Here is an 18,746-nt window from a genome sequence, read left to right as displayed (position 1 = left end):
CACAGTTTCTCCTTTTACTGAACTACACTAACATGGCAGCATTGTGAAGCCTGCAGTGCCATACTCCAGTGATTCTTTAATACTCACATAAATATGGACATAAAGCTACAAACAAATACACTCTGATGACTTGCAACTGGCCTCACTGGAATAGAGAGTATTTTGTCTTTTGAACAGGTACTTTTGCAAAAGTCACACTTCTCAATAGGAAATTCTAATTAACAGGAGAGTTTGAGGGGAAAAAAGTTATAAAAAAACACTTACTGCAGAAGAAGTTATTGAAGTAATATACCTAAAGAATCAATACTAAAACTAAAGATTCATTCCGTTTTCTTTGAAGCTTGAATATAAAAACACTAGATTGAGGGAACATTAGAACTCCACTTATTTTAAACTTCCTTCCTGCAGTTATGCATTTTATTTCTACCTAGTAACCTAAGAAAATTATTTTACTATAGGTGTAACAGCAGCATTTATAATTCAAAACTCCTTAGATTCTTAAATAATTCAGATATTGTATTAGTGAACATAGTATTAGCATTCATACAAGCGAAAAAAGGGGGTTTTTACCTCAGTAAAACTAGGTAACAGTTTGGATAAAAAATCTACTCATGAGTTTCAACCAAGACAACCTCTAGTTTCTAACTTCTACAAGATGGAAATACGTTTTAAGGATTTTTAACATTTAATCAAGTTTCAGGACACTATCCTTGTCAGAAGGGTACACCTCACATGCTCAGCTGTCAGGCTCACTGTATATGACAACCTATACTAAAACACTCTCTTTTTAGAGGCTCAAAAATTCTGATAATTGATGTGCTTTCAAAGGAGCTAAAGAGAACTTACCTCTGGCCCAGCGAACAGGGTAAAGATGTTTCCACAGAGATCCAGTTTTAGCCAACTGTGACCATTCAGTGCTTACTTGACTACACTGACATAACTCTTGGGGGTTAAGGTAACTGAAAATGGTCACCATTACTTCAGGAGGGAGATTAGTAATATTTGTGGTGTGCCCTGTTATTTCGGTTTCTGAAACACAGAAAGTGTGTGTTAAGTGAAGCACAGCCTCACAGCTTTAATAACAGTAGTGGAACTCCCATTTTGATGAGAACAATGAAAAGAATGTGTCTGAAAAAATTTTAACAGCTGTTAAAGATAGGTAATAGTTTGGCTTTAAAAGGTTTTCACTGTAACAATACCTTGAATAACAACAACAACAAACCAGCTCAGTTTTCTGTTTCCCACTTTCTCATCTGGCTCATTCATTCAAAAAAAAAAAAAAAGGAAATTAATGCTACTCAACCACAGAAAGATGAAAGCAGTACCTGCTGTAAATGAAATGCTTTAAGAAAAATGCCTTCTGTTGCAGCTGGTATCTGTACCTGGTTTGCCACATTCCCAGGACATAGTACTAGCACGTGGAACCTACCAGCTGGGACCACTCTCGCAGGAAGCGCTCAGCCTCTTGACTGGGACACAGAAAAGTTCATGCTCAACTCCTTGCAGCTGTCTTGAATTTTATTTCTAGCTTTAGCTACTAGCATTGATAATTTTAACTTCTGAATGGTGATGAGCCATTCAGGTTGTAAAGTAACACTAAGTACTAGATTAGAGACTAAAATTTGACCGCTGTAATTAATACTTCCAACAGACAGCAGTAGGAACTATTCCAATAGCTCTCCCTAAATGCCATACTGCAAAGAGAGCTGCCAGCTATATAAAATAAAAAATTCAGAGCTTTGGTTAGTGAGGCCTTTTGCTGTTTTAAGAGATTTTTAATGTTTTGTTTCAGAACAATTTCCTTGAAAAAAAGTACTTCTGAAGTAGTTTTCAGGAGTCCTTCAAAATAGCAGGTTTTACTAGTAGTGGGTTTTATTTCTAAAGTACCTAAAACTTTCACAGAGAGAGAAGCATCAGAATTTTTTTGTGCAAAGAAGCTTCAAAAGTGAGCATAATGTAAACTTAACCATGTGATACACTTGCTACTTCAAAAAATATAATTACAGTTTCACTTGATGAATCAATATATTTATTTGTACAACTAGCATGTTGCTGCATAAGTTACAGAGAATTTTGCATGAAAATGCAGTTAAGCCTGCACAGGACTGCAAGCTATGTTATTTTCTTTCCTTTCTAAAAAATGAATGCAAGACACAACATATTCTCCTCTCCCGAAGTCTAGAACACAATGATTGCAGAATTACTACTGTCCCAAAACTGCTATTCCAGCTAGATTTAACAGCAAGTAAGTAATGCCACAAAGCTACATCTGTCACATACATCTGTTAAGACTCAGTAGTATGTCACAGAATGGACCATGATCTTTTCTGAAGGCTTCACCTGGAGGGCAGAAAATGACCAGCTGAGTAGTTCAGAGAAGTCAAGTTTCATCCAAAAAATCTGATTACAGAGCAATTTGTCAAGTTTTTCTAAAAGGAGCAGCACATCTTATCAACATCACAAACTCAGGTCATGAGAGCTCGCTCTACGTATCAGACTCACACCCCAGCATTACACTTTTGGTACAATAACTCCTCTTCCTTGGGGCATCAATTTTTTTTTTTTTTAAATAGTGGAAACTGTAAATACTGACAGCTTAGGCTGACTCAGCAGTCATAAAACAAGCCTGAAGTGTACTTTATTAGTTATCCATTTATTCTAAGTTTCACCAGAAAAGGTAGTTAGAGATAAATGCAAAATAAATACCCACTTTCAGAACGCACATTTCATCTGACCTATTCACATGCTGCACAGATTCACTCCCTTCCATTACTCCACACTCACAGTTCCTTTCTCATTCCTGAGAGGCCCAGGAAAGTTGGAGAATGGAGCTAGGAAGATGAATGCTTTTAATTTGAAATATTGTCACTTGGCTAACTATTCTGTGTTATTAAAACATCAACAGGAAAAGATTACAAGGCTGTAAACCTGAAAACCAAGAATGAAATGCAGAGTCTGCAAATAGAAAATATCATTTCAATGGAAGTGTGAAATTAGAAGTTAATTACAATTTCCATCTGTTTACTGTATCAAATATTAGCATGGGAGGGAAGGAAGCAGAAGAAGGTTGAGAATAGGTAAACAGTGAAGTACTATCTACATTACAACCTGCCAAGATGCCCATATCAAACAGTAAAGTTTCTGAAACGAGTTTCAAAACTGGTTTGCAGATATGCCCATTTTAGAAGAACTGCTCTGCCTGTACATAACTTTAGGTATGCCACTGGTGTGGCTTTTTAGATAAACTGCCATTTGAAAGTTACTTTAATTAGATGCTTCACCTTGATCTGCCTTCTCATCCACAGAATACTTAAAGACCTTCTGAAGCTCTTCTGCTTGATTCCACTTACTGAGACCTCTGAATTCTGCAGCCTCTTTCTGTGAGCAGTGCTGTGCAATTACTTTCTTCTTAATATCTTTCAGCTCTTCATAAGTAAAGTATTCCATCAACATTGGCTGAAAAACCTAACAAAGGAAAAAGGGGAAGAAAAAAGAACTGGTGCTGACAGAAATAGTCAATAATGCTACACAGACCTGTCAACGCAGAATTTCCCATTTCAAATTCTGTCGAAGTAAAACGTGTCATATAGTAAGTGAACATAAGGACAGGACCATGGAAGTTTTGAATTCTTACCCTCTACTTTCTAACAGATCACTGCCGGCATCAGACAAGCTGTTTTAATTGCTTTCCCCACCAGAAAAGGGAAGGATTCAAGTTGCTTAATCTATATAACTTATCAAGGTACTCACATGGAAGGCAAAGTAGCAAGGAACAAAAACATGAGAAAAGATTTCCCTTGGACAGACTTCAGAAGATGCTTCCCAGTTTTTGGATACCCATAAATCATCAGACTGGCAGTACTAGTCTGTGTTTCAAATATAGGTCAGAAGATGTTTGGGAGTGTCAGTTGGAGTCACGAAGCACTGGTTTACAGGACCTTTCTTTTCTCATTTAAGTTTTGCTACATATCCATTTTAACCACTTGATGCAAACAAATCCCAGCCACAGTGGACTTTTGTTATCAATTTTTTCAAGAATCAGAATTTCATCATAAACTTCCAACATACTCAGTTTCAGAACACATCACTTTCCAGTCAGAGAACTGAACAAGGACACCATAGTCCCGAATGCAAATTAGCATAGCAATAAAAACATGTAATTTAAACACCAATGAACCTCTAAGCCATTTGTCCCTATTTAGTCATCCCAAACCCCAAGGAAGATCACCATCACATCTGAAGAAAATTTTTACTTACCTCCTCTTCCTCTTTCATATGAGGAAGGAAATCCCTGGTAAAGGCTTCCAATCTCTCCTTCAGCTGTTTCGCATAGTTTAGCTGTTCATGTTCATTCTGAGAAGACAGCAAAGACTAAATGGTTACCTGATCTCATCCAGTCATTCAAGGATTGAACTGTCCAATAAAGCAGTGGTTCAAAGGAAAGCCCATTATGCCCTTCCCATGCATGCAGCAGGTTTGCTCTATTTCATGGTAAGAATGTGTTTACTTAATGACGCTGACACTCTGTACTGGCCTGTTAACAGGCAGAGAAAAGTATTCCCTTCCTGCCTGATTCCAACTTATTTTCTTAGCATATATGAATTCATTTATCTAATCCTATTTTTACTTTGGAGCAAAGACTGAAATCTGCCAATCTACAATCTCACACGAAGTACAAAGTAGTAACAGACTGATTTAAGTATTTGTATGGTTTGCATATGAAGTATTCTAGGATACAACAGTTCTACTTCATCTTTTAACTGAATGGATTTTACCTTAGTTATTCTAAAATTCTAACTTCCAAATTAAAAACAGAATTTATAGTCAGACATGATGTACAGATTTTTACTTTGGAAATTGAAAGAACTCTTAAATAATAAAGATGTAACTGACATTTAAACATTCAAGTTAAACCAACCTCATGTAACAATTTGTTAGCTTATTCTCTGAGTTAGTAATAAGAAGCTGGTTCTGAAATCTGCCCAGTAATTGCAACATATTCAAGTTCCTCCTAACTCTTACTGTAAATGTTGTTTTTCTTTTCAAACTTCTACAACATCAAGAAACCCTGACTACTACTGAGACAAGCTTAAGCCATCAGTTTAAATTAAACTAATCACTCCCTAAAAATAGGTAAACATTAACTAAAGTTAACATATCTAAAGAGAACTAAAGAAATCTGGTTTTGCATACTTAAGAAATGAAGTAACAAAATAACACTAGCATCCTATCAGAGAAGGTGTAACACAAAGCCAAGTGTTAAATTTCCCTCTTTCCTTCATTTCTTGTTTCATTAATGGACACAAGATAAAATTTAAGGTTTATTATGCGTAGGGAAAAAATTATTTGTAGCATTCCCAGGTCAAAACCAAGCACAGATGGTAAAACGGAGTCATTCAACTGCACATTTGGTATTTTTCTTACTGAAAATCTGGACCACACATACTAGAAATGCAACGTGGGATGTCAAATGACTACTGGAGACTCTAGTTCTTAGGGGGCAGGAAGAGGGAGTTGAGCTGGGTACCCCAAGAGAAAGACATGGAAGAATTCAAGAAGAATTCTACTGGAGAAGAACCTGCATCTAAGTCACTGTCAAAAAAGCCAGCTAGAGAAAAAATATTTAGAGTTCCTTAACAACTGGATCATTAACAGGACTGCTGACTTACAGATTACTGGAAGGAGTACATGACTCACAGAATAAAACAATGCTAGTTTTGCAAGTCTGGGAATCATCTCCATTTCTGACAATAATACAAAACTGCACCACAAAAAAAGAACCTCAAGGTTTCCTAACAAGTTAACAAAACCCCATTATTTCTATAGCCAGAAAGTTCTGACCAGTTAGCAAAACAGCCTTTATATTTGAAACTTCCATGCTGTCTCTCCAAAACACTTCCAATTATACAGTGATGATCATGTGTCACAAAACACATCTATGAAAAGCATTTTTACTAGAAATTTAGTAACTGTGGTGAATGGCAAAAGAATTTGTGTTTCAGACTAGAAAGTATCAAAAAAACATACATGTTTCTTCTTCCTCCTTAGTTTATTCACAGAGAATATTAAGATGAGTCAAGGCAAACTAATACGTAATCACAGCATGTTTTCCTCAGGTCACAAATCTCTCTTATAGTCTACTTACCTTTACATTCTTTAACCCTTTCTCAAAAAGGCTAAGCATCTCTGAGAGTTTGTTGTCCGAGTGCACATTGTACACTGTCCGGCTACGCTGCTGAAGCAAACCAATGATACACTCATTTTCAATCTGCTCATGCATTTTAAATTCCTTGAATGTGGCATAAAGGGATTGCAGCAGAGCCCGAAAATCATTGTTGTTGGAGAAGTTGGTCTTGGAAAGCTAGGAGAAAGAAAAAGTCATAAAAAACCAATGAAACTCATGTCAAACTCAAGTTCAGAACAGGTATTAGCTCCAGGGATTCATTGCTCCCCTTACTTATACAAGCTAAACACCTTCAGCTTTTTACATAAAATGAAGCCAGTAAAATCAAATTGTATTTAAGCAACATACATCAAATCTTGTGAAACACTAAGGTAAACAAATGTAGATAAGATTTCCTGGCAGAAGTTGATGCAATCTCCTCAGCCTGGCAGATTACTGAAAGGCTCAGCCCTTTTCCCAGATCCACAATCTTGTCCATACCAAAAAGCCATTAACATAGGCCTCTGACCCCATCTTTAGGGATGTATTATGCACAAGGAATACTGAGTCCTACCTGTGAATACAAACTGTATTAGCAGTTAGAGAAAGTTTACAATGGAGCAAAACCTAACAAATCAAGACAGCACAAAGTCCTAGGTAATACAATAGTGCGATTTTTACATGTGTACAGTCACCACTGGCAACAATACATTTTATAACTGTATTTTCCTTTGGTGAATGTAGAAAAACAGGGCCTTTTCCATTCTTACACTTTACTCCATGTGCAGCTTCAAGAACCACAATCTACAGCAGTATACAAGACCAAGCATTCTAAAAGTAGACTTCAATTCAGAAAACAAGCTACCGGAATATTCAGAAATGGCTTAGCTACAAAGACTCTGGAATCTATAGGTTTTACAAGAAATAGGAATCTGAGACATACATATTCATACATAATACTTACATCAAAAACAACTACAAATTGAGATATGCAAAACATTTTTTCATTAAAAACCCCCAAATGTACTTAATCATTGTGACATTGCATTGCCACTTCCTGGCAGCCACCAGCAAAATGCAACTGAAACACGCTGGACACCTGCCAAGTCCTTATGCAACTCCAAGTCAGCTGTACATACTGTACATTACCTGCTGTACATATGAGCAACATGACTCTCATTATGAAAGACAAATTTGTTTAGCCTCAGAAGAGAGAGAAAACAGGGTGAAGTTTAAGAGGGTTTTTTGGTTTTTTTTTCCAATACACTTTAGACCAACTACTGACAGAAGTCAGAAAAAACTGAAGTCTGTAACGCACTGCTAGGATTTGAGGCATACATTGTTACGTAGCCCTAACAGGAAAAGATCTTGGCTCCAAAGGCCATTTCTACCCTACACTCTTTGTGTATGCAATTTAAGAACGTCCATTAGGAATGGATTGTTATAGAAGCCACTGTAACATGAAACACTTGTATATTCACCTCTCCTACTGAGGCTTCCAGCAGACATCCAACAGACTAGGAACTGTGGAGAGGATACTGAAGTAACTATACTTGAATCAGAAATCACTGTATTAAAAAGGTCAGCCAAAGCTGAGAACAACTGGTTTTTGAGAGGACAGGTAGCCTAGCAACAAAGCCACTTGGTCAGATCTGTAATTTCATTACCAGGACTGATGAAGTCTCATGATGGGGGACCAAGACATTATTAACTATTAACAGACAGCAGCTACTCCATTCTGAGGTCCACATTTCACCAGCTCAAACAAGGAAAACTAGTGCAGGAGTTTAGTAGTGCAAGAAGAAAACCACACACCCCCAAACTCAAAGAATGGCAAGGGGGAGGAAATGGACTGTATTGCGGAATTTTGTTGACTCATCAAAAATATAAAGCACAGTGCATGTGAGACCCCTGAACAGGCTTAAAATACACCACGCTAAACCACAGCCACCAGTGCTCAAGATACTTGGGAGCTTTCTGCACTTCTGAAAACATTACATTTAAACAGCTGTACATTACAGTACAATTGGTTCTGTGTTTGGAATGCAAACTCTAATTGAGGAGCAGTACCACAAGAGCAACAGTTTCGGTGGCTCCTGAAATTTAAGAATTATTCATAATCCAAACAGCCTGAGCAACTGTCCAAACAGTCAGTCTTTTGTATTGTAAAGTCTGTTTGAAATATTTCAGAGACCTATGGCTGATGCAGGCATAGTCTAGAAGTAGCAAGGAGCTTTTAAATGCAGTACTAACTTTATTTATTAAACCTTTATTAAAAGAAAATAAATGATGCAATTAAAGCATAGCCATGCTTGAAAAATCTTTGTAGGTCAGACAATCACATGCCAGTTTTAGTTGAGTGTCCAACTCACTGGACTATAACAGAGCCATTAACATAGTCAAGATGAATGTACAGACTTGTAGCAAACACCCATCTTTCCTTACTGAAAGACACTGTTTAATTTTTGTGCTTTAAGAACAATATTAACAGCAACTGCTATTTAGACAGTGTTTCCCGTTCATGACACTCAACTGAAAAAACTCCACATTCAACTCTTCCATCTCCCTTGTGGCTTTAGCGCTTTCATTAAAGAAATGAAACTTTCTGTCTGATGAAGACAGAGACATTTCTATCCACACTGTTGTGAATAAATAAGGAAGCTCAAGACTGCTAATTAAATCACCAACCAAAACACAGTATTTAATTTGGTTTCTGGAAGTGTTTTACACTTGTGTCAATGTGGAAAAATATCTTCTGAGAAGAAGAAAATTAATTTTCCAGTAACTTTCGTTTACAGTGAGTAAACTGAAACAGTTTTTTCCTACTAACTATGCCAAAAATACATTTAGTGAGTGAAAAATGTTTGCTTCTTCCTTAAAAATAGCCAAGCATACTATGAACCAACAAGGAGAAAGCAGCAAAGAGGAATAAAGAAAAAGTACACCGCCCTTATCAGACTAGCACACCAGTAAGCAAAGTCTATGCTGCATGCTAACTTTCCCAGTTACAAGTATCGCTATTCCCAACTACAAGCTGGAAAACTACAAAATGTGAGGAAGGAGAATAGGAGAGGGAAATTGATTTTTCTACTCTCCCCACAGATTTCACAAATTTAAAATGGGAGTAATTTCTCAAGGTTTAAAAGTTTAATGTGGCTACAAATTCACAAACCGCTTAATTTCAAGTGAAGGTTTTCCCTATCAGCACCTGAATTCTGAACAACCACTAGCATTAAAAATTCGGTCTGAAATTGAAGACATTTTTTTCTTCCTGGTCTTCTTGATTAGTTGTTGTTCTTTTTCATGTGTCATCACAAGTAACATTTTTGACAGACCATTCCTCTATATTCTGCTTTCCATGTATAACCACGTTAAGACTTATACAATCAGCCAATAGCAACAGGATGTGAAATAAAAGACATAATATTCCTGATAATCAATGTAGATTTCTACCACCAGTTAACTCAGCAGATTTAAAACTAATTTAAAAAATTGTAAAATACTTTTCATTATGGAGCTGGTAGACCGTTCTGATTAAAAGAAAAAAGATACCAGGAAAAATACAGAAAAGAGTTTTTCACCCACAAGGTGGTTGGTAACTGGAACAGGCTCCACAAGGAAGTGGTCACAAAACCAAACCTGACAGAGCTCAAGAAGCTTTTGGACAATGCTGTCAGGCACATGGTGCGACTCTCCAGGTTGGAATTCTTGCACAGGGACAGGAGTTAGACTCGATGATCCTGATGGGTCCCTTCTGACTCAATATAGTCTATGATTCTAGTCTATGATTCCATAAAATAAACCAAATGATTTTTAGAATAGAACAGCACCAGGAAAAAAAAGCAGCAGGCATTACTAGTCAGCTATATATTTTCCCTGTTACATTTTTAGGTATTAGCACTCCGCATATGCAACAGCACTAAAATTCAAAGGACAAACCTGGACTCTGCAGAGGTATTATCTCAATTTCAAGCACAAGAAAATGGAGGAACAAAGACCATAACAAGGTGTGCCTGTGTCAACACCAAGAGCATGCAGTTTCATGTTGTACTTAATCTGCTTGGAAATTAGGGCATGGGGATGGAGGAGGAAACACACAGAAGGAGCAGCCCTGCCTCTAACCGTACATTCCTGCTGCTTCCCTGGAATATGTGGTAGCAATTATGCAGCTGCAAGATGAACCCATCCGGTGTACTAATCCAGGGAGGAGCTGTGCCTTTTACTGGGCTCATTTTTCACCCGGCTGGAGCACTACTAACACCCAGTTACAAGCTATGTCTTACTTAGGAACCCACAAGAAGCTCAGTTTATACTGTCCCCAAGGAAGAACTCGGGTGCCAAGGTAGCCTAGCCAAGAGAATGACCGTCCTCAGTGTCACCTCTCCTTGGCTTGCTCTCATATGTAAAGGTATACGAGATGAACATTAAGGGAATTAACTAAACTGCTTCACACTCCCACCTGTTCATGTGTATGAAGCCTATATCAGGGGAGAATCAGTTTTCTACCCTGGGCACTTTTCCTGGAAATGGGTCAACCCAAAATAATAGCAATTAGTTAGGCAGGAAGGACAGGATATGGCAGAACTCAACAAGAAATTCAAAGCTTTCAAATGCCCTTCTTTCCATTGTTGTCTTCCCTACGCAACCCTGACCTGTGTAATCTTCTCAGTTGTTTTGCAGCATCACTAAAATCTTGAAATAGCTTTTCAAAAAACCCAACTAATCAAACAAAACAAACAAAAAAAGCACAAACCAAAACCAATCAATAAACACTATACTAACTCAAAGATTCAGGCACACAAAATTACTTTGTTTTCAAAGAACACTAGCAACAGGGAAGGTAAAACCTCATATTCTATTTTCAAAGGCTAAGATCAAGCTGATAAATGCCAAGCATAAGGGAACAATGAAAAAACCTACTGTATTTCCATTTTTACTGGTGTCTTCCAAATTACTGTCTTGTACTACAGCCACAGTCAATTTTGTCTAATGAACACCTATAGATGAGGTTTTGAATCAAGAAGAGCATTTCACAATGAGATATGAATAACAACATGGGACTAACTCAATCAAGATTTTCAGTGATGCAATTGCTACAAGTGTCAGATCCCCTTGGGGTTCACAGTAGAAAGCACAGCTCAGGAAGCACTGATAAAATTAGCTAAGCCTCCTCCACCATGTGACTTCCACAGGTAGAAGTCTACCAAGGATAGAAGAACAAAGGCTGTCACCAGGTCTGTAGAGAAGAACCAGAAATAATAAAAAATTTAAAACCAAATAAAAATCTACTAAATGTATGAGCTATGAGGGCCTTGAATAAAAGCATGATGAACACTTGCAACTGTGCTGTTATTTATCTATCTGTGTCACACTATTCTAGATGCCATGGAAGACTTCTTTCCTGTTTTATATCCTCAAGGATACAGGCTTCTACTAAGACCTGGTCTTCCAGCCTTCTGTGAGGTCGTACCTGAAGTCCCAAAAGAGAAATGTCCCACTGCAGTAACTCATGAAACAGAACCACAGCAAAAATGTCTTTGCCCCTTTGTATCAGTCTCACTACAGTTTCCTAACACAAAGGTGGGCATTGGAAAAATTCACCACCCCAGTTTAATTCATCTTGAGCACTAACTGCAAAAGCAAAAAGCCAAGTCTCTCAAGAATTACAGCTTGCACTATTTAATCAGTTAAAGCATATTCTAGGATAGCTGCACAAAACCTCAAAACCTGTACTAACACTGATACACTCTGATTACAGTTCCTGGATTTTTAGAAGGCGTCAATTTCTTTCTTTTTTTTTAAAAACACTGAATGTGAGAGAATAAATTGTTTCTTAAAGCAGAGAAGGACAAAGGTGGGTTGTTACTGCTCTCCAGAGCAGACTGGGAGAGAGGATGAAAGATCAGAGCACTACGTGAAGGGTGGACAGAAAATTTTTTTCATACAATGCAAGGGCAAAAACAGTTAATGAGCAATTACTTGGAGAAAAAAAACTGCTACCATGTCTGGCACAAGAAAATACTCTCACATTTTTCTTATGAAGGCAAAAAAGATATAAAAGCATCTGGTAAGTAAGAAAAAATAGGTGTTTCAATAGACAAAATTAAAGAAATGGTGAGAAAATAGCAACAAGTGCTAAGAGTGTCCTGGAAAAGGGAGGGAAATTGCTATGCAGGTCTGAAGAGCCTCAATAAAACTCCAAATAAATTTTATCACTGTTGTCCCCCATTTCAGACCTCCTGTGGCACTTAAAATATATTTATTTTAAAATGTAGATATTTAAAGCACATATTCAGCATCCATAACATAAGATGGAAAGATAACTGGTATGACCCTTGATGAAATAAGACATGGACAACAAATTGCTTGCCTATCTCAGGATGCTAATGAGGAGATTTAATTTCCTTCCATACAAGGAAGAAATTTCCTTCCATCTTTTGCCTGCAGTGACAGCATAGCCCACCATTTGCAGACTTGATAGGACTAAACATCTCAAGTAGCTCTTTCATTCTAAACATAGGTGAAGGCAGATGCTCAATGCTACAGAACATTAATTGGGAATAACCAAATACTATGAATTTCTAAATCAACACACACTTATTTGAAACAACACTGGCACTGTACTGAAATATTGAAAAGGGATTTCAAGAGAAGAATGAATGCTTTAACAACATTTTTTTTATTAGAAACACAGATACACTTATCTTCTTGGAACAGGCATTTTCTGTTCTCAAGGGCATCAAGGGAAAAACATTTCACTTTGAAACAGTAAGTCCTAAGTTAATAATTGGTCCAGTTTCTCAGATATCAGTCCCCCTGGCTGCCACAAAAAGCGTGATCTTAACGTGGTCATATAATGCCCTGTACAATGCTTTACAACGCCAAAACAACTTCACTCGGAGTGTTTTTCACTGCTAAACAGTTCATCATACTACAGATGACATAAGAAAATCACCAATTTAACACAAGAAAATTCTCTTCTGCAGAAGCCAAAGAATGCAAGGAAGAGAATCAACAAAGATTAAAGAGAAATGCAAGTTATAAAAAGATACTTTCTAGGTGTATGGAAGTTTTAAAAAGAATCCTACAAAAAGCCCCAAAAAAACCCACCCAAAAAACAACAACACTTGACTGCAGGTAAGTTGAACAGAACAGCATTTAGATTTCTAACTAGGAGGACAGAGAACACAGATTATAAGAGAAGAAAAGTGATACTTTAAGCCAACTATTTAACAGGAAAGGCAGATGACAACAGCAAAACTTAATGTCTTCTTTGCTCAAGTCTTCATGAAATAATTAATTAGGAAAAGTATTTATGGCAATTAATTTTTAGCAAAGAGTCAAAAGTGTGGACTAGAAAAGAAAAATACTAGTTAAATATTTATGCAAGTTCAATGTGTTCAAGTAAGTAGAATATGAAAAAACTGATCCAAATTTCCAAGAAGAACTAGCCAAATTACTGAACCATGAGAAATAACTGCAGAGATCTTTTGTAGAAAGATGAGATCACAGGAGACTGAAATCAGGCAAACAAAAGAAGGACCTTAGATGTTTTTGCTCAAACATGCAAAGGTTTCACAATAAAGCTGAGCTATTAAGGCAGCTGTTCCCCCCTGCCACGGTTTGTCCTGTTCCCTTCTCCCATCCATACTGACAATCTGGTTCTGGAGCTTGTTTGACCTCTTAGTGAGCCAGTTCTACTGAATCACCTTTCGATTCAGTTCTTTAGATGAACTAGCTGCTCATCAAGGTGCCAGACAAGCACAAACGATATCATCAGCAATTAACCCTTCCAGCAGCAGCCAGTTACTACATCCACTCAGTCACAGTATGAAGTCTCACACTAGTTTTGAGAGGCAGACAGAAAGACATGAGAACAAGTCATCAAACACAGATAACTAACTGCATTACAGCATTTAAGAGTGCAGCCATTTTTCTGGTTCCTAAAGCACTCTAAACTTGCTGGGCAATTCTGTAACACAAAGATTTGAAAACATGCCTTGGCTGCAGTAACTCCACAAGAGAGCAGGAAGTTTGAAATCCCACTCTGGAAGACTAGGTGTCTTGTTTCTGGGGAAGGCCTAGCCAAAATTTAATCGCAGTCTGTACATAGCTCACAGTCTTGTTACTTGAGTAGTCCCGATCCTGAAACTCTAAGAAGTAACAATTGGCCAGCACAGATTTGTTTACAAAAAAGAATCTGACTTCCTTTTGATGACCAAACTACTTAAAAGGAAAATGATACATGTTACAGATCATGACTTCTCTACAGTTTTTGGTACTGTTTTGGCTTACAGTAAACTAACGGAATCTGCAGGAAATTGCAGGGTAGCTCAAGCACTTGCAAACAGTGCTCTCAAGCCCAAGCTACCAGTGTCCAGCCAAACCAAAATGGGATTTTCATTATTAGCTGAAATCTGTGTTGCCTTGTTCATGACACATACAACACTTTCAGGCACAGCTAGAAAAGCTGGTAATACACAAGTGGCACATTCTCAAGTGCAGAAAACACAAGACCGTAATGCGACAACAGGAACTGCCTCACTGGACATCAGCATACTGACCTGGACAGTGCATACTGCTACATATAGGATAGGAGTCTAATGACAAAAATGAAAGGGAATTCGAGCATCAGCCCTCAGAGAAGCATGGGATTAGAGAAGCACAAAGCGAATATGATGCTGTTAAAAAAAGACTGCAGAACAACAAATCTGCTCTACTTGGTACCAGCGTTGTCCCGTGCTGCACAAGATTTCAGGAAAACACAGACATAATTAGGCTGAGGTTTCACCATAGCTTCAGTCAATCTAGTTGCTGGCTGTCACAGTCCCACTCTTTGCCTCCCACTGGCTTCAGTACTGATCTGACCAGTGGTTGCTGGCAGCACTACATCAACAGAAAACCTACCCCGCTTCAGAAAAAATGTTTTCTGCCAGTTTAGAGCCTTTGTGAGTCACCTCAAGCGCTGATGGGAGCAAGAGAGGCAGGCAGCCTAACAGCAGCAGTCAGATAGCTTAAACTGTAAGAGAATGGCAGCTTAGTCCTGACAAAAGCAACAAGTACGCTGAGGTACAGCAAGCGTGACCCACATAATGAAGTAGAATAAATCTGTTTGTTTAAGCCAGAGAACACATAACTAAGATGGAGGACACGGCTACAATTGCAATCAGCACAGGATCTTTCTGAAAACGAAGAGGTTCACTAGAGATGGGAAAACAGAATCTGCTCTATTTGTAGCAAAGATGACGTCAGGCATCAGGACAAGCATTTCAGCTATAAAGACTGTCTGCTGTAGCACTCCACTACCTACAGGGGGGACACCCTCAGAGCACTTAACGAATTTTCTTATCATCAGAGTAGGAGACAGATTTGGTAACAGTGTGGATTTCCTTACTAAACATAATCCTACTTACTGTTATTATCCGAGTCCAGGGCACTGTATACAACACAGGTAAAAATGCCATTTAAGAACGCAGCAAAGGTACAGTGAGACCTTTGCTAGCAACAGCTAAAAAAGTAAGATAACTTTCCTAAAGCACAAACAGCTTTAATGTCCAATTTACTGTTCTGTCTCACACGAAGTCCTGGAAGAACAAACTAAACTGCGTGTCTCTGTCCTAAAGGATTATTTAAGTGTCTACATACTTTATCCATCGGAAACGTCGGAATTGTTCTCCTGAGAAGCAAAGCATGGATGAGCCCATTTCACCCTCGCTAAGATGTGGCGGAATTTACTAAATTCAGACACTAGCAGCAACTACAGTGTACAGGGAACCCGATGAACACAGGTAACATGTAATTCACAAAATTAAAGAACCCTCAAGGTCAAACTAAACTTATAAAGAGCATGGCTTTGGAGATTATATTTGCCATGTAAGCAGAACTACAGTCTTATCTAATTACAGCATCTCAATCATACAAGAAGAAAATTCAAAAACAATCTGGAAGTTTTTCTGGTGCAAAGCTACCATTATAAAAGTCACAGGCAAGGCACAGACCTCAAGTTCTGAAACACGGTTAAAGCATGCAAAATTGAATGCTTTAAAAAAAAGTGCCATTCCTTCATGCTTGCACTTCTTCAAAGGAAAAAGAGAGCAAGCAAATTCCTGTATAAAAACTGCTAGAAAATGAAAGGTTATGAACATTACAAACTAGGTAGTTTTAATCAAATTTTCTAATACTTAGGAAAAACAGTAATTGCTCCCTAGGTAGTTTTATCAGGCATGGTAAATTTGGTCAAAACTTTGTGGGAGGCTCAATAAAAGTGACAAAAATGCCTCTCTAGGAATAAAACCCGAATGGCTACAAGATCTGGAGGTTTAAATGAAACTTGTTCAGCTGCTGTCAACAATATGCTGAAACGGCTACCAGGGGTCAGTGGGGAGCCCCAGGTGTTTGTTTCCATTCAAATAAAATCCGCTCTATTATGAGATCACAAATTTTTCTGCCGCCACAGATTAAGTTGATGGCAAATGTATGCTCAGATGAAAGGCAAAGTGAAAGAAACTACACAAGGTCTCCCCTTCTCCTCCCCCTAAATCCTGTGCTCAGCCTGTTCAGTTAGCAAAGCCCGCAAAAAACAACTCTAGGTTTTCTTTAACATATTAGCAAATGGAACAGGCTCACAAAAGGACCTGGTAAATCCCAGAGCAGTGAAAGGTAGCATGTGGAAATCGGGAAGGAAGCATGAACTTTCCCATGCTGCTAAGCAGCAGTAAGCTATTATAACTGCCTCTCATGTAACTTCACCTCTCTTTTAAATGTCTGTAGCCAATCTGGTTCTCCAAACAGGCATTTATGCCCGAAGATGGGAGGCACAACTTCTTTCAGTAGGAGTGCTGGCTGTGAAGTATTTGCCCAAAACCCTCCCACAACACTCAAAGCTGCTGCAGGGAAGTTTACCTTTCAGGTGACATACCAGCCTTGATTACTTAACTACCCTGATGCAAGAATAAAAATTACTTTTGCCCACGAGCAAAATAAAAGAACATACCTAGAGTATCTTTAAGCCGCTCACCAGCTGAACGCTGTGCACAGAACCGCAAGCACGGTCCCTGGCAGACCGTGAGCGGGCAGCACGCCCCGCGCCCGTGCCCAGCCCGGCTGATTGACAAACCCGGCCGGGCCGCGCTGCCCGCCCCGGGAGCGCCAGGCCCGCGGGCGGCTCTGCCGGGCTGCCCGGGGCGGCGGGGCGGGCGGCGCGCTCCCTGCGCGCTCCCTGCGCGCCCCTGCGCGGCACCGCCGCCCCTCCGCGCCGGGCGGAGCGGAACGCGGCGCCCGCCGGCCGGCCCGGCACGGCAGCGAGGGCAGCCCCGGCCCGGCGCAGCAGGGGAGCGGCAGCCCGGGAGGGGCCCGGGAGCCCCGCGGCAGCGCAGGGCAGCGCAGAAGTTACCGGCGGGGCCGGGGCGCTGACAGCTGCGCACTCCCCAAACCCTCCCACCCGCCCCGGGGCAGCGGCGCGGGGGCCGCCCCGGCCCGCTACCTTGTCGCAGTAGAGCCCCACGAGCTGCTTCATGCGCCAGTGCGGGGCGGAGAACACGTCCACCTCCTCGGGGAAGGGAGCCATGTTCTCCCCATGGAGCCGCGCCGCGAACAGCGGCGCGAACGGCGGCGCGAGCATCCGCACCGCGCGTGCGCCCGCCCCGCGTGACCGCGCCCGCCGCCCCGCGCATGCGCGGCTGGCCCCGCCCCTTCCCGCGGGCAGTGGCGGCCCCGCGCCCGCCTTGGCTCGGGCGGCTCCTGCTGTGGTGTTCCGGGGTGTGCGACGAGTTCCCCCTCCGCGTTACAGCCTTAGGTCCGTTCAAGTGAGCTGCCGTATTGCACGATTTGAAATCCGATGCTTTGGCGACGCTAAGGTAGTAGCTTGTGGATGTAGAAAGCAATTTACAGAATCAGTTAGGTTGGAAAAGACCTCTGAGGTCATGGAGTTTAACTTGTGACTGAGCACATTGTCTACTGGACCATGGCACCGAGTGCCACTCCCAGTCTTTCCTTAAACACTTCCAGGAGTGGTGACTCCACCACCTCCCTGGGCAGCCCATCCCAATGTCTAATCACCCTTACTGTGGGGAGCTTCTTCCTAATGTGCAACCTACACCTTCCCTGGAGCAGTTAAAGACTGTGTCCTTTTGTCCTATTGTTGTTTGCCTCGGAGAAAAGACTGTCCCTCACGTGGCTACAGCCTCCTCTCGGGTGTTTGTAGAGAGCAGTAAGGTCCTTCTTGAGTCTCCTCCAAGCTGAACACCCCCAGCTCCCTCAGCTGCTCCTCACAGGGCTTGAGCTCTGTTGTCTTTCTCTGGACATGCTCCAGCAGCTCAATGTCCTTCCTGAATTGAGGGGTCCAGAACTGGGCACAGGATTTGCGGTGTGACCTCATCGAGAAAGGTCCTAGGAAATAAAGCTTTTTTGCGTATACGGCGGTATAAAATTTACAGTACCATTTTGCTGATATTGAGACCACATTTCTAAAGGACAATTTTATTTGTATTTTGCAGCAAGAGAGACAGAGATCTGCTTACCCAGCTAGGAAACCATGGGAAGCTAAGTGGTGAAAAAAGCCTGCTATGCTATAAAACACAATGGT

General features: G+C 40.2%; 1 protein-coding gene across 2 annotated transcripts in view; it reads right to left on the bottom strand.

Moving 5' to 3' along the window:
- FBXL5 (F-box and leucine rich repeat protein 5) overlaps window positions 1-17,816 on the bottom strand; it is a 33,961-nt gene extending 16,145 nt beyond the window's left edge. Inside the window, exons 1-5 of one of the 2 annotated variants that reach the window (XM_069014406.1) lie at window positions 17,646-17,816; window positions 6,146-6,361; window positions 4,258-4,353; window positions 3,282-3,465; window positions 847-1,029 (exon numbers count right to left, since the gene is read on the bottom strand). In XM_069014406.1, coding sequence (XP_068870507.1) covers window positions 847-1,029; window positions 3,282-3,465; window positions 4,258-4,353; window positions 6,146-6,361; window positions 17,646-17,783 — 817 coding nt within the window. In that variant the 5' untranslated portion in view covers window positions 17,784-17,816. Of the gene's footprint in view, window positions 1-846; window positions 1,030-3,281; window positions 3,466-4,257; window positions 4,354-6,145; window positions 6,362-17,156; window positions 17,253-17,645 lie in introns of those variants that run through there. The other variant, XM_069014407.1, reaches the window with a different exon arrangement.
- Between the last annotated feature and the right edge of the window lie 930 nt (window positions 17,817-18,746).

Source organism: Aphelocoma coerulescens, chromosome 4 (assembly GCF_041296385.1).
Source record: "Aphelocoma coerulescens isolate FSJ_1873_10779 chromosome 4, UR_Acoe_1.0, whole genome shotgun sequence".
Classification (NCBI taxonomy): domain Eukaryota; kingdom Metazoa; phylum Chordata; class Aves; order Passeriformes; family Corvidae; genus Aphelocoma; species Aphelocoma coerulescens.
The sequence above is the reverse complement of the archived record's forward strand: the minus strand, read 5'-3'. Positions and strand labels throughout refer to the sequence as shown.